At 38.5% G+C, this 16,982-nt stretch overlaps 1 protein-coding gene across 7 annotated transcripts in view; it reads right to left on the bottom strand.

Annotated features, from left to right (window-relative positions):
* The window catches only part of ATP8B4 (ATPase phospholipid transporting 8B4 (putative)), a 253,329-nt gene that overhangs the window by 48,870 nt on the left and 187,477 nt on the right, over positions 1 to 16,982 (bottom strand). For all 7 annotated transcript variants that reach the window (XM_019442149.2, XM_019442151.2, XM_019442152.2 and 4 more), the window contains exons 17-20: positions 15,989 to 16,104; positions 12,859 to 13,023; positions 11,782 to 11,893; positions 9,464 to 9,569 (exon numbers count right to left, since the gene is read on the bottom strand). In XM_019442149.2, the coding sequence (XP_019297694.1) occupies positions 9,464 to 9,569; positions 11,782 to 11,893; positions 12,859 to 13,023; positions 15,989 to 16,104 (499 nt within the window). The remainder of the gene's footprint in view (positions 1 to 9,463; positions 9,570 to 11,781; positions 11,894 to 12,858; positions 13,024 to 15,988; positions 16,105 to 16,982) is intronic.

The following is a 16,982-nucleotide window of genomic DNA, read 5'->3' as shown; positions in this document are numbered from 1 at the left end:
ACAAAGTAGATATTTGCATATTTTACCATTTACAAATGAGGAAACCAATCAAAGAGAGGTTGAACAGCATCCTGAAAATCAATCAGTCTACCAGTTGAGTACAAATCTGAGATTCAAACTTGGGTCCCTCTAACACAAAGCCCATATCCTTCCTCTTACACCTGCTGTCACTCTCTGGAATTTATTCACACTGGTGTATGACCTTAAATGAAGCAGTAAGATGCCTCAACAGCTACATTTTTTATATCAGTCATTTAAAGGGAGTAAGAACACATCGAAGGTAAAAGCTTAGGGAGACACATGGCAAGTGATTCAGTGCACAGGATCTGGGACCACGCTAGATTCAAATACCAGCTGAACCACTGGCCACGTGTGAAACTTCAGGCATGTATTGAGCTTATCTATGCTTCAACTTCCTGATCTGTAAAGTAAGGATAATTATAATGCCTACCACTGGGTTGCTTTGGGAATGAAATGTAATACATGTATCCAGCTTATAATAGTGCCTCAGGCACTTTCTTAAAGCATTTAGCACTAGGCTCATCAGAATCTAGATCTGCTCATATCCATCTTCCTTCAGCAAAAGTTAAAGTCCCCAAACAAAAGGTCATTTAAAGAGAAAGATTTTCTTAAAATAAAAAACTTAATTATTAATTATTAAACAAATTATTAATATTTCCCCCAAAAAACTCCATAGAATCTATCATTAAAGTTATATAAAAATACCAATAATAACATTATGTCCTTAATAATTAGATTTACCAATTTATTTGGCAAAGACATGCAGTCTTCAGTCATAGCTTCTACCAGCATGTACAGCAGTTTCCTACCATGGGTAAAACAGTATAGAAGTCGGAAAATTTAATCTACAAGTAGCAATTGGTGGTGCTAACAGTTAAGACTTCCTTTCTTTTCAAAGTAGGGAGAGGAGGAACATATTTCAACATCATAAAAGCCATATACGAAAGACCTACAGTTAATATCATCCTCAATCGGGAAAAAGTGAGAGCTTTTCCGCTAAGGTTAGGAACATGACAGGGATGTCCACTCTTACCACTGTTGTTCAACAGAATACTGGAAGTCCTAGCCTCAGCAATCAGACAACAAAAAGAAATGAAAGGCATCCAAATTGGCAAGGAATAAGTCAAACTTTCACTCTTCACAGATGACATGATAGTCTACATGGAAAACCTGAAAGACTTCACCAAAAAATGGCTAGAGTTGATACATGAAATCAGCAAAGTTGTAGGATATAAAATCAACATACACAAATCTGTTGCATTTCTATACACCAATAATGAAGCATCAGAAAGAGAAATCAAGGAATTGATCCCATCTACAATTGCACCAAGAACCATAAGGCACCTAGCAATAAACCTAACCAAAGAGGTAAAAATCTGTACACTGAAAACTAGAACATGGGAGGAGTTAAGGCGGCAGAGAATTAGGGGGACTGGGATGTCCCTCATCCCTCAAAGACAGTGATGTTGAGGTTAGAATACTTTGAACACCCAGGAAATCTATCTGTGGAGTGACAGAAAAATCTCCACAGGTGGAGGGAAACAGCTTGGCAGGACAGAGGTGCATGTCTGCAAATTAAGGGAGATAAAACAGCCTGGGCACAGAGGGGAGGGATCCCCTTCTATGGAGAGACAAAAGGGAGAGAAAGAGAAGCTGTGGATGCAATATTGTGTTAGGACAAGAGAAAAACCCCTCTAGACCACAGACTGGGGAAGAAGGAAACAGACAGAGCCAGTTTCTCCTTTGCAAACAGCTTTAGAAGCTAAAGATCACAGTTTTCAAAAGTGTGTGACTTTTTCCCAACCAAAGCCACCACTATGTGTGTGAGCCTGAGGGGAGGGGAGCCAGCCCCAGGGTGTGGTAGTGATCTCAGGGGTGCCCTGGGAGAGAACCGTCCCCTCCCTTAAGTACTGTGGGAAGAGGGTATATTGATCCCCAAAGTACAAAAGACAGTGCAGGCACCAGCCATATCGGCAAGGCGGAGTGGCACTACCCCAGAACCAGGTCTGCATGGCTCGGGATCCCCTAAGATATCGGGTTTTAAATCCCAGCTGAGTGCCTAGGAGACACAGGAAACTATAGAGCAGGACAAGCCAGCCGCCCACACTGCTCTGGGAGGACAGCCTGAACAACATGGTTTGAGACACCTGTCTGGGGAGGAGAGATTGGGATGTCGCCAATTTTTCTCCCCATCACCAACACAGTGGGGTTTCAGAGAATAGGACAACAGGCCCCCAATGGAGGCGGGACCTGTTCACACCAAACCCCAACCCTCTGTGCCTGGCAATTGCTCATCTACTAGAGGAATACTGACACTGTGCCAACCAGAAGGCCTCTCCTCCAGACCAGTACAGCCACCGGTCCCAGGCACCAACAGACAACTGTCCTGCTGTTTTGAATGTTAGTCTGTTTCTTTTCTTTTTTCCCCTCTCTTTTCATTTCTTTTCTTCTCTTTTCTTATTCTTTCTACCATCTTCTTCTTTTTCCTTTGGAAACAGGCTCATCCTTTCTGATATGATTTTTGGTCATTTCTTATTATATATATACGTTTTTTTCTTTCTTTCTTTCTGTTTTGTCGGTTTAATCAGGTATTTTTACTCTACTATTTTTACACCTTTTCTAGATCTCCTTTATTTTTCTTTCTCTCTCTTTGGATTAAGCCTTATAATTTCTTTGATTCTCTGCTTCCCACCCCACCCCCCACACACACCCTTTCATTTTTCTCTTTGTATGGGATCAGACTCCCGGCCCTTTCTTTTTTTTCCAGGGTTATGTCAATGAACAAATCAAAGCACACCTGATGGAAGGGCTAAACAATGAATTAGGAGGAGCTTTGTAGAAGACTGACCAGTGGGATACAGCAGCCAAACACATAACAATGAAGCGCATGCAACACTCTCCAAAAACACTTCTTGAAGTGCCAGGCCATGGACAGCATATGACCACTTTTTAATACAGTAGTTCTTGCAGGTGTAGGACACATAACAAGTCATTAAAACATATTAAAGACAGAAGCCTAGTCAAAATGATGAAACAGAAGAATTCTCCCCAAAAGAAATTCCAAGAAGAAATGACAGCCAGAGAATTGTTCAAAATAGATACCAACAATATATCTGAAGAAGAATTTAAAATAACAGCCATAAGACTAATAGTTGGGTCTGAAACAAGCATACAAGACAGCAGAGAATCTATTGCTGCAGAGATCAAAGACCTAAGAAACAGTCATGATGAATTAAGAAATGTTGTAAATGACATGTAAAATAAACTAGATGCAGTGACAGTGAGGACAGGAGAAACAGAGGAGAGAATAGGTGAAATAGAAGATAAAATTATGGGAAATGATGACGCTGAAAAAAAGAGGGAAAAGAAATTACTAGACCATGAGGGGAGAATTAGAGACCTAAGTGACTCAATGAAACAAAATAATATCCATATTATAGGAGCTCCAGAAGAAGAGACAGAAAGGGGCAGAAGGTTTATTTGAACAAATTACAGGTGAGAACTTTCCGAATCTGGGGAAGGAAATAGGCATCCAAGTCCAAGAGGCACAGAGAACTCCCTTCAAAACAAAAACAAGTCAATACCATGACATATCATAGTGAAACTTGCAGAATACAAAGATATTTCTGAAAGCAGCTAGGGACAAATGGGCCTTAACCTACAACAAGAGACACATAAAAGCAGTAGCAGACCTGTCCACTGAGAGTTGGCAGGCCAGAAGGGAGTGGCAGGAAATATTCAATGTACTGAATAAGAAAAATATGCAACCAAGAATCCTTTATCCAGCAAGGCTGTCATTCAGAATAGAAGGAGAGATAAAGGCTTTACCAGACAAACAAAAACTAAAGGAGTTCATGACCACTAAACCAGCCCTGTAGGAGATGCTAAGGGGGACTCTGAGTGGAAAGCAGTAAAGACTACAAAAGACCAGAGACATCACCACAAGCACAACACATACAGTAACACAATGACCCTAAATCCATATCTTTCTTTTTTAAAATTTTTTAATGTTTTTATTATTTATTTTTGAGACAGAGAGAGAGAGAGCATGAGCAGGGGCAGAGAGAGAAAGAGGGAGACACAGAATCTGAAGCAGGCTCCAGGCTCTGAGCTGTCAGCACAGAGCCCGACGAGGGGCTCTAACTCACAAACCATGAGATCATGACCTGAGCTGAATGAAGTCAGACACTTAACCGAATGAGACACCCAGGCACCCCAAATCCATATCTTTCAATAGTCAGTCTGTATGTAAATGGATTAAATGCCCCAATCAAAAGACACAGGGTATCAGAATGGACAAAAAAACATGATCCATCTATATGCTGCCTACAAGAAACTCATTTTAGACCTGAGATCACCTGCAGTTTGAAAGTGAAGGAATGGAGAACCATCTGTCATGCTGCCAGACAGCAAAAGAAAGTCGGAATAGTCATACTTATATCAGACAAACTGGATTTTACAAACTGGACTTTGTAGTTACAAACTGTAACAAGAGATGAAGAAGGCCATTATATCATAATTAAGGGGTCTATCCATCAAGAAGATCTAACAATTGCAAATGTTTATGCCCCCAATGTGAAAGAACTCAAATATACAAATCAATCACAAACATAAATAAATGTATAGATAATAATACCATGATAGTAGGGGACTTTAATACTCCACTTACAACAATGGACAGATCATATAGGCAGAAAATTAATAAGGAAACAATGACTCTGAATGATAAATTGGACCAGATGGACTTACCAGATACATTCAGAACTTTTCGTCCAAAAGCAGCAGAACACACATTCTTCTCATGGACCATTCTCCAAAATAGATCACATACTGGGTCACAAAACATCTCTCAACAAATATAAAAGGGTTGAGATCATATCATGCATGTTTTCAGATCTCAATGCTATGAAAATTGAAATTAACCACAAGAAAAAAAAATGGAAAGCCCCCAAATACATGGAGGTTAAAGAACATCATACTAAATAATGAATGGTTCAACCAGGAAATTAAAAAAGAAATTGAAAAATATATGGAAGCAAATGAAAATGAAACCATGACAAGTCCAAACCCTTTGGGATGCAGTGAAGGAAGTCCTAAGAGGAAAATACATTGCAATTCAGGCCTATCTCAAGAAGCAAGAAAGTTTCCCAAATACAGAAACTTACCTCACACCTAAAGGAACTAGAAAGGCAGCAGCAAAGAAAACCCAAGGCCAGCAGCAGAAGAGAAATAATAAAGACCAGAGAAGAAATAAACAATATAGAATCCAAAGAAACAGATCAATGTAGAACAGTAGAACAGATCAATGAATCTAAGAGCTGGTTTTTTGAAAGAATAAACAAAATTAACAAACCTCTAGCAAGACTTCTCAAAAAGAAAAGAGAGAGGACCCAAATAGATGAAATAATGAATGAAAGAGGAAAGATCACAACCAATACCACAAAAATACAAACAATTATTAGAGGATACTATGAAAAATTATATGCCAACAAACTGGACAACATGGAAGAAATGGACAAATTCCTAGACACTCACACTCTACCAAAACTCAAATGGAAAGAAACAGAAAGTTTGAACAGACCCATAAGCAGTGAAGAAATTGAATCACTTAACAATAATCTCCCAAAAAATAAGAGTCCTGGGCCAAATGGCTTCCCAGGGAAATTCTACCAGACATTTAAAGCAGAGTTAATACCTATTCTTCTCAAGCTGTTCAAAAAATAGAAATGAAAGGAAAGCTTCCAGACTCATTCTATGAAGCCAGCATTACCTTGATTCCAAAACCAGACAAAGACCCAACTAAAAAGAAGAACTACAGGCCAATATCCCTGATGAACATGGATGCAAAAAGTCTCAGCAAGATGCTAGCAAATCAAATTCAACAGTATATTAAAAGAATTATTCACCAGGATCAAGTGGGATTCATTCCTGGGCTGTAGGGCTGGTCCAATATTTGCAAATCAATCAACATGATACATTAATGGAAGAAAGGATAAGAACCACATGATCCTGTCAATAGATGCAGAAAAAGCATTTGACAAAAATACAGCATCCTTTCTTTTAAACCCTCAAGAAAGTGAGGATAGAAGGAACATACCTTAACATCATAAAAGCCATATATGAAAGGCCCAGAGCTAATATCATCCTCAATGGGGAAAAACTGAGAGCTTTTCCCCTGAGCTCAGGAACATGACAGGGATGTCCATTCTCACCACTGTTGTTCAACATAGTACTCGAAGTCCTAGCCTCAGCAATCAGACAACAAAAAGAATAAAAGGCATCCAAATTGGCAAGGAAGAAGTCAAACTTTCATTCTTTGCATTTGACATGATACTCTACATGGAAAACCTGGAAGATTCCACCAAAAAAATGACTACAGCTGATACATGAATTCAGCAAATTTGTAGGATATAAAACCAATGTACAGAAATCAACTGCATTTCTACACACCAATAATGAAGCAACAGAAAGAGATATCAAGGAATAGATACCATTTACAATTGTACCAAGAACCATAAATACCTAGGAATAAACCTAATCAAACAGGTCAAAGATCCATTCACTGAAAACTATATAAAGCTTATGAAAGAAATTTAAGACACAAAGAAATGGAAAAACATTCCATGCTCATGGATTGGAAGAACAAATATTATTAAAATATCAATAATACCCAAAGCAATCCACACATTCAATGCAATCCCAACCAAAATGGTACCAGAATTCTTCACAAAATTCTAAAATTTGTATGAACCACAAAAGACCCCAAATAGCCAAAGTAATGTTGAAAAAGGAAACCAAAGCTGGAGGCATCACAATCTCGAACTTTAGCCTGTATTACAAAGCTGTAACCATCAAGACAATATGGTATTGGTACAAAACAGACACATAGACCCATGGAATAAAACAGAGAACCCAGAAATGGACCCACAAATATATGGCCAACTAATCTTCGACAAAGTAGGAAAGAATATCCAGTGGAAAAAAGACAGTCTCTTTAGCAAACGGTGCTGGGAGAACTGGACAGCAACATGCAGAAGAATGAAACTGGACCACTTTCTTACACTATACACAAAAATAAATTCAAAATGGATGAAACACCTATATGTGAAACAGGAAACCATCAAAATCCTAGACGAGAACACAGGCAACAACCTCTTTGACCTCAGCCACAACAACTTCTTACTTGACATGTCTGCAAAGGCAAGGGAAATAAAAGCAAACATGAACTTTTGGGATCTCATCAAGATAAAAAGTTTCTGCACAGTAAGGGAATCAATATAGCTAAAAGGCAACTGACAGAATGGGAGAAGATATTTGCAAATGACATATTGGATAAAGGGTTAGTATCCAAAATCTATAAAGAACTTATCAAACTCAACACCCAAAAAACAAATCATCCAGGGAAGAAATGGGCAGAAGACATGAACAGACACTTCTCCAAAGAAGACATCCAGATGGCTAACAGGCACATGAAAAGATGTTCAAAGTCACTCATCATCAGGGAAATACAAATCAAAACCACATTGAGATACCACCTCATACCTGTCAGAATGGCTAAAATTAACAACTCAGGAAATAACAGATGTTGGCAAGGTTGTGGGGAAAGGGGAAACCTCTCGCACTGTTCGTGGAATGCAAACTGGTGCAGCCACTCTGAAAACAGTGTGGAGGTTCCTCAAAAAGATAGAGATAGAACTACCCTACAGCCCAGCAATTTCACTAGTAGGTATTTATCCAAAGGATACAAAAATGCTGATTTGAAGGGGCACATGCACCCCAATGTTGACAGCAGCATTATCAACAATAGCCAAACTATGGAATGAGCCAAAATGTCCATTCACTGATGAATGGGTAAAGAAGATGTGGTATACACACACACACACACACACACACACACACACACACACACACACACACACTGGAGTATTACTTGGTGATTAAAATAATGAAGTCTTGTCATTTGCAACAATGTGGATGGAACTAGAGTGCATTATGCTAAGCAAAATAAGTCAGTTGGAGAAAGACAATATCATATGATTTCATGGAATTTAGGAAACAAAAAAGAACATAGAGGAAGGGAAGGAAAAATAAAATCAGATAAAAACAGAGAGGGAGGCAAACCATAAGAGACTTAAATATAGAGAACAAACCATAGGTTGCTAAAGGTGAGGTGGGTGCAGAGAATGGGCTAAATGGGTCATGGGATTTAAGTAGGACACTTGTGATGAACATTGGGTGTTATATATGTAAGTGATAAATCACTAAATTCTACTCTGGAAACCAATACTACACTATATGTTAACTAACTCGAATTAAAAAGAAAAAAAAAAGACTTCCCTTTTTTCCCCAAGGTTCATGAACAAAAGTGTAACGATGGAGACACATTAAGGAAGCCATAGTGCTCCACTGTTGTGTTGAGGGAAGGTTATCCCCTTCTAGAATGCAGCAAGATACAAGCAATTTGTCTCTAATTCAATAGTCTGCTTGGCCAGACCCAGGATGGGCTGAGCTTAAAGATGCTACTTCAAGCATTAACAAGCAAAAATTGTTATAGGACAGCATTTTTTAAAGTTCTTAGAAAATAATTATGCAGACTTTTAAAATGTTCTTCTTAAAATGTTCTTCTAAAAATTTCACAGTATTCTATATCTCATAAGCATTATATATTTGGGTTTAATAGTAACTATGTCAAAATATCTACTTTCTTTAATGCTGAAAGACTCTATTCCAACTTTACATACCATCTCCTACAGTGGTGTTTTCCAAATTTATCCAATCATAATTTCATCTAGGTCCTTATGAAAATACAAATCCCCATACTCCATCCCCTGGAGGTTCTTAATTTGGGAGCCAAAATGAAGAAGCTAGTGAATTGCTATTTTTAACAAATGCCCTCATTAAATCTGGTCACTCATCATATAAGAGCTATTTCTTTTTTTTTTTTTTTTTTTTAACGTTTATTTATTTTTGAGACAGAGAGAGACAGAGCGTGAACGGGGGAGGGTCACAGAGAGAGGGAGACACAGAATCCGAAACAGGCTCCAGGCTCTGAGCTGTCAGCACAGAGCCCGACGCGGGGCTCGAACCCACAGACCGTGAGATCATGACCTGAGCCGAAGTCGGACGCTTAACCGACCGAGCCACCCAGGTGCCCCATAAGAGCTATTTCTAAAGGACAACCCAAAGTAAATGATTTGAAATCCTTTTCTAAAAATATGTGGAAAATGTTGGAGGCCTGAAGATGACATTTCACTACTGATGTCAAATTTATCTCAGTTTGTCACCAAAATGAATAGGAGTTTAGGAAACATGCAGAAAGAGCTCTATACTCAACTAAGGCCGCAGAAACTATAAAAGACCTTTCTACTTTCTCAACTATCTGACCTTCCCTTTCCCCCTCCCTCACTCCCTGTCTTCCTTTCCTCCTTCCTTCAACACTTACCTGAGTTCTTCTCTGACTTCCACTGCCGTGTTCCCTGATATAATGAACACATCATTCATATCATCAGTCAGCATGTTGCAGGCATAGCCAATGTTGATGGCAGTTTCTAATACAAAATAATGTTCAGTTAGAATATTAATTAATAACATAAGTACTTTTCCATAACAGTTTTGAGGCATTGCCCCTTAATGTCAGAGAGACCACAATGAGTAATAAAACACAAGAAACCCAGAGCTAAATTCAAAGACCCAGGTTCCATGACCAAATTCACCACTTGCTAAATCCATGGAGAAGTAGCAACATCTATAAATTCTCAGCCTTCTCATCTAGTTTTTGAAAAAACTTCTTGATTCCCAAAATTAGTACTTAAGAAAATACCCTAAGATCCTGTGATACAGTGAAATATTTTTTTCCCTAAAGTCCCAAATACTGCCTCTGAAAGAGCTGACATACTTAATTTAGCAATTATTCAATCTGATGGGGTAGACACATTGAAAAAAACTCACAAAATGTTCATTTGAACAGCAAAAATGCTCTTATGATAGCTTTATAGTTCTCCCACACGCAATATTGCCATTTCCCCATTAAGTAAATAAGACTTTGGAATGTGAGATCACCTCAAAGACCACCCAGGAATGCTGCTACTAGGTAACTGGAGAACTACATAATGTTGAGCAGTCCTTCCTCTCCTTCTGCAGAACTGGACCCTAGGATAATTAGGTAACCCTTCCATCTTCGATAGGGCCATTTGTTTCTAATTCTATTGAGTCATTAGGCTCTAGTTCTTTTCTTTTTTTTATGTTTATTTATTTTTGAGACAGACAGAGACAGAGTACAAGTGGGGAAGGGGCAGAGAGAGGGAGACACAGAACCAGAAGCAGGGTCCAGGCTCTGAGCTGTCAGCACAGAGACCAATGCAGGGCACGAACTCACAATCAGTGAGATAGATCATGACCTGAACCAAAGTCAGATGCTTAACTGACTGAGCCACCCAGGCGCCCCAGCTCTAGTTAATTCTGTAGAACAATTAGATTTTTCTTAAGTCTCAAGGCAATTGATAAAATCTTAGCATATTCTTTGTATATGCCATAGAAATGAAAGTTCAATGAGAGTAAACCTGTGGATATTCATAAGTAAGTGAATAGTTGTGAATGTACCTACTGATCAACACCAAACTCTAAGAAGTCTCTGTTAACACACCACAGAGCTCAACTCTCTAATGTTTATTTTTTATAATCAGTGATTTGGGTGAACATATAGAGAACTGATTTATCCTATCTACAAATCCTCCAATGTCCTAAAAAATATGTAACAAGTAGAGAAAATCTTGAAAACATATGTGTGCCAAGTAACTAAATATTTCTGATTTACAGATGACCAAGCATAAAATGACATTTGTTTTAACCATTACTGATAGCAATAGATCTAAAACGTATTGATCCCTTTTCATTCTTAGGAAACAGAGTACTCTGAACATAATGACTCTTTCTCTGCTGACTTGGTGTTTTGTCACGTCTGAAAGTGGGTCAGCTCTCATTGTACCACTACGTGGGCAGTCCTGGAATTTAGCCAGCTTGCACTGGTACACCTGTGTTGATTGTTAAAATGTCAAAATATTTCCACACGAGTTGATAAAGAGCTGCTTCCCCGAGTCTCCCCAAACCTCCCAAACATCAAGAAACTAACCAAGTAGCCCTGAGGTATCCAATGTGCTGCTCCAGTGCTGTGCCACTCTCTGTCCTAACTGGGGGAGGAAGTACCCATGTGAAACAATAGCTAAACATTATTTAATGCCATTGTTGCCTACAGGTGAAACTATTATATTTAAGAAGCAATTGCACTGAAACTCAAATGACCCCAGGGTATACTACAGAAGATAATTTGTTAGTTTGTTTTCTTTTGTTTTTAAATAATAAATTTTTGTAATGTATTAGCTTTCCTTTTTGTATTTCTACTCCTTACTATTTGAAGGACTGGGAAAATATCTAATTCATTAGGCTTTCTGTTTAAATTTTACCATAGAAATTATTGCCCTCCCCCACCCTCCCTCCCACCGTCCAGGGTGCCTGGATGGCTCAGTTGGTTAAGCATTCGACTTTGGCTCAAGTCGTGATCTCCCGGTTCGTGAGATCTGGGCTCTCTGCTGTCAGCTCAGAGATCACTTTGGATCCTCTCTCTCTCTCTCTCTCTCTTTCTCTCTGTCCCTCCTCTGTTCACTCACACTCTCATTCTGTCTCAAAAATAAATAAACATTGAGAAAAAGAAATTAATCCCCCCTCTTTTCAAGACATCATCATCATCATCCATTTTCAAATTACCTTGTTTGTCTCCTGTTAGGACCCAGATCTTAATATTGGCTAGTGATAAATTTGTAACCGTTTCAATAACACCCTCTTGTAACTTATCTTCTACAGCAGTAGCACCTAGTAGCTTTATTAAAAATAGAGAATACCATATGTTAATGCAGGCAAACAACATCCACAATATGTATGGCTTTTAATCACAGAGTTTAGAGGTCAGGGAACATGAACTGAAAATGGAAGTTATGATGCACTGACACAGTAAGCATCTTATTATGTGCAGAGATGGGTTGGGAAGGACCTCAAAAGGAGGCACACCAATTAATGGCAGGGATCCTGGAAGTTAGAATTCACATGAGAGATCTGATCTGCTCAGATAACGTATTAGCATAAACCATCAGAAGCCATTTGGGCTTCTAAGAACTGAAGAACTCCCCAGATGCTTCCCCACTTATGTCAACATGGAAAGGTCCAAAGGAGAGCCCTAATCTCATAGTAAGGATCACCAAAAAGTAGAGTCATTGTCCTAAATTAACAAACCAACAGATGCCATAAGCTAAAAAGTGAAGATTCTTGTAGAATATTTTACCCAGAGATGAACATAACATGCTCCTTAGTAACTCATGATAGATGAGCATAATGGCCAACTGGGGCCTCAGGGAGGAGCAGTTTCTAAAGCTCATACTCTGGGAAGCACAGATATCATCAGAACCTCGTGGCCTAGGATGGTTTAGAGCTATAGCCACTCTTCATGGCAAGTTTTCCTGCTCTAAAAAGGTAGATCATAAAGCAGGGAGAAAAAACCCCCAACATATTATCAAGTACATACCAGAGGCTGACAAAGAATAAAGATGCTACTATCTTCTACTTTGAGGGGACAATTGTATAACCTACTGCTAATAGAATTAATCCTCTAGGCTATCTAGGGCCATACATGGAAAACTTGAAGCCAATATATATAGTATGACTCAGTGTTTGAAAGGGGGACATCAGCTGTGTGCAAGATGATTTAGCAATGAATTACTCCCATGCTAGATCTCTAAACACATACTATCCCTTCTGTAAACACAAACCATCATGCTTCTAAATGCATACCATCAAATCCCTTTCAATTTCTTCATATAGCCCAGCTACCCGTTCATCTCTCTCATCTATAAGAGTATTTGCATCTTCAAGCATCTTATGCCATTCTTTAAAGTACTTGTCATCCAGATCTCTGTATGCAATGGCCAAAGTTCGAAGACCTTCCCCTGCAAATTCCTGCAGGAGCAGAAACAAATTTAGGAACCATCAGAGAATAATAATCATGGCAACAACAGCAACAACAATTTTGTCCCAAGAGTATTATTTGGCCACGCTGACCTCCAACTTTTTAATCTCCTTGGAAATGGGATAGAATGTTTGTATTTTATATTTTATTTCTATGTGGTTAAAACACTCAGGGGAGCTAGCCTTCTCCCTAAAGACAGCTTAAATACCTGCTTAAGTGTCCTAGCTGAGAAGTGATCAACCACACCCATTACTTGAGATATCCATTTGAAGCAACATATATTGGTTCCAACCTATCCCCTACATGAAGAAGCACTCTTGGCAATAAGAGACCTAGCCTGTTTCATGGCTCATGGCACTCGACTTCTAGTGGAGAGGAAAGGCTTCTCAGAGGAACCATAGGTCTCAAATCAAAGGTAGGAGCTCTCTCAAAATATGGCAGCATGACATCTCAATACTCTTGTCATGTTCCCCTTAACAATACAGCTGTTTCTAAAATTAACTGAGTTCTACTTCTGTTTATGCTTGAAGTCTTCCATAAGAAAAAGTACAGATGAATAAATAAATGCTGGTCAGGCAACAGAAGTCAAAGCTTATTATGCTGTAATAATAACCTCTAGGGGAAAATGGGAGAGTAAGGCCAAAAGTTAATACAAATGTTTACTTCTGGGAAGTAGGACTAGAAGTGGAGGCTAACTTTTACTCATCATTCCAGATCGTCTATAAATTTTCTCATTTTCTGCTATATGAAAGTTTTATTTTAATAATGAAAATTCTTAGAAATTGTAACAACACCATCAAGTCATGTTATTTTTAAAAATCATTATTTTTGAGACGCTGATTTCTATGGAGTTAGTGTGTAATAATTGGTCAATTAATTGAAGAACCATACGTTTCGTTTAGTGTCTCAGTAAACTGACAATCTCAAGTGATACCTCTGATGTTTTATCCTTCTAATAGGAAAAATAAATAAATAAAAACAGGAGACTGGTAGTTGCTTACGTGTCTCACATAGTCACAATAGCTAGAAACATATGTAGATTGCTTTGTGAAAATGCTGGAAACCTCCCACTTTGTCTAGGCCTCCAGTGGTCATTTTATGGGCCTCCACACTGCAAGTGTTTTTATAGCATTTCTGCTCCTTTGGACAGTGCCACCGAACATATCTTCTCTGCTGTGTTCTGGCTTATAGAAAAGACGTAGGTCTGTGATCAGGCACAAGTTAAGCCATGACACACCCTAATTAGGTAAATGAAAAGAAAATTCAGTGCATATGACAATGATGTGGTTTCGCCCACAGAGACCATGAGAAAAAAATTATCCAAATTTATCTTGTAGGCAATTGGTAGTACTCTGGACATTGCAGTCACATTTTGCAAGACCACCACTGGGTCCCCTACTGATCTGAAAATCTAGTTACTTCCTTGTAACAATCTTTTGTCCTCTTAATTCACAGAAACGCTTCTTTGCCTTTAACTTGCAACCGCACTGAGCATTACCAGTGCTCTCCTCTCTGTTCTGCACAACAGTGAATTAACTCTAAGATGGCATTACAAAAGGGGACAGATGATTTAAGTTATTTAATTAGTGCATGAATCACAAGTTTAATCCTAAATGAGCATTTGAGCAAGGTCGTTTCCTACCATTAAACAATTCAAAATCAATTATTAAATATAAACTGAAAACCTCAGAATTTAAAGCCAAAACAAATAAAGTAAATGAAGCAAAGAGCAAGTCAAATCGATGCTACCTGGAAAAAAACTCTTGTGCATAGAAATGTAAAAAGACCAAATTAGGCTTCCTATACTTCAGTATGAAAGGAGAATGTATGAAATCCAAGGCCTGTGGTGTTTGAGCAACGGCAAAAGTCAGATACTTATGATTCCAGTGTTGTTTTCAGAAAAAAAAAAAAAAATTAAAAAGACCATGTCGGCCTTCTGGAAGAGATTAAAAGAAAATCAAGAATGCTCTATTCGAAAGACAAAAACAATAGCTATGTTTGTAACCAATATTACTAAACCATCATTCTTTAAACTTAAAGTCAGGCAAAGTAATTTTTTGTTTTGCTTTGTTTGTTTGTTTGTTTTTTAAAGATCCAGGGAATGTTCTGTATTAAATATAGGGCTTGACAAAGAACATGAATCCTCAATAATTTTTTAAAGGAGAGAAACCAATGAGGATATGAGAGTTTTGACCAGCTGCCCTTAAAGTTCATATTCGGTTAAATGGAACCTCAAACAAATATCAGAAAGACACCTGAATCTCAGGTTTAAACCAGGTTAATGTTCACATTAAATCAGACTCTTACTCTTTTGCATATATATATATATATATATATATATATATATGCGCCAAAGATTAGTCCTGCTCCCTTCAGAAAGCTTTTATAAAGATACTATGCATAGTCTCAGAATGTATGCATTTGGTAGCTTCAACCTAGAGAACATAGGTGACTCAATATAATTTATGACCTGATCAGAAGGACCCCTGGAGGAGAAAGCTGGCTATGATTTTCCCCTCAAGCATCTAAACACAATCCTAAACTATTCGCTAGGGGTAATCATAAAGGATTCCTTTGGTGTCAGACACATTAGAACCCAAGGGAAAGCAACTGTCCTGCTCCTCTTCCCAGAACCCGTCCAGTCTCCAGGGAAAAAGCCTCAAACTGCAGGAGAGTTAGAGCAGGTGTGTCCCGAGCCTTTCCCTGGCCAGAGTTCAGGAGGCTACATGCAGCAGCTACTTCACAGCTGCTGTGTGTTAACCTATCTGTGGTAAGACTGATCAGACTTTCAGCAGGACAGGGGTCCATGTGCCAGTTTCCAGACATTCACTGGCACATTTTCTTGTGCTTTCTATTTCAAAAGTCACATCATTTAGCTTATATTTTTAAAATAAGACCTAATCACAGGAAATGGCCAAAGGGCCATTGTGCTAACCTTAAGACAGAGGCACTTACACTGAGATGGTCTGTCGTCAAAGTCAGAAGGTCTTCATTGGATGGATGAAGTTTTTCAAACAGAATAGTGTCTGCTCCTTTGGAATAAAGCTTTATCTGTCCTTCTGGGTTTCTAACTGAAAAGAAAAATTTTGCATAGTAGATAATCAATGAAATCCGTCAAAACTAGACTTTCCTAGGACTCCAGCCAGGAAATTTGGAAATGGGCATAACGTTTTAGCTAGTAGCAAAATACTCAGTGTCTTTAATTAGAAGGTCACTAAGTCAATTGGTTTTATTCCTGTTCTATTAACTTAGAAATATTCCATCTACTGGAATCCTTTGATTTCCCAAACTCAGAAACAAGTGTTTTTATTCTGATGTATACAACCTTACTATTTTTCTTACCTACTGTTTTGAAGAGTTGATAAATTCAAATTAAGCCTTCTGGATTGAACAGAATTGAGAGCTTTGCTTGCCTGTCTCCTATTGCAAAAACTCAAGACCTACCATAGGAATCAGCTTTTGGTATTATACCAAATGATATCCACATGGAATTCTAGTCATTCAAAGCCATGGTTTATGCATTAGTTCTCAGTCTTTGCTGATGTTTTTCTTTATCCTCTTTACTCCTTGGGAATGCCCTTTCTTTCATTCTTGGTGGTTGATTTTGGGGTCACAATCCAGGCTGCAAGCATGCCTCACAGGAGGCTTTCAAAATTATTTTCTACCTTCTTTTAACTGGAAGTCTGTATTAGTTATGGCTATATTTTTAATCTGCCCCCCCCCCCCCCAGGTTTGAGAATGACAGCCCTGATGAGGATCCCCTCATCTCCAGTCCTTAAGCCTTCCCCTGGCTGTGCCTCATGTTGCTTCAGAAAAATCTTTTTTGAAACCACAGAATACTTGGCCTACATTTGTAGGCATGGTTTTACAGCTTGGCACATACTATATACTTAATTACTTGTTGAATGAATGACATGACATGACAATATATTTCTTCCAAGTAACCACC

Source organism: Panthera pardus, unplaced genomic scaffold (assembly GCF_024362965.1).
Source record: "Panthera pardus isolate Hobbes unplaced genomic scaffold, ASM2436296v1 HiC_scaffold_24, whole genome shotgun sequence".
NCBI lineage: Eukaryota > Metazoa > Chordata > Mammalia > Carnivora > Felidae > Panthera > Panthera pardus.
The sequence above is the reverse complement of the archived record's forward strand: the minus strand, read 5'-3'. Positions and strand labels throughout refer to the sequence as shown.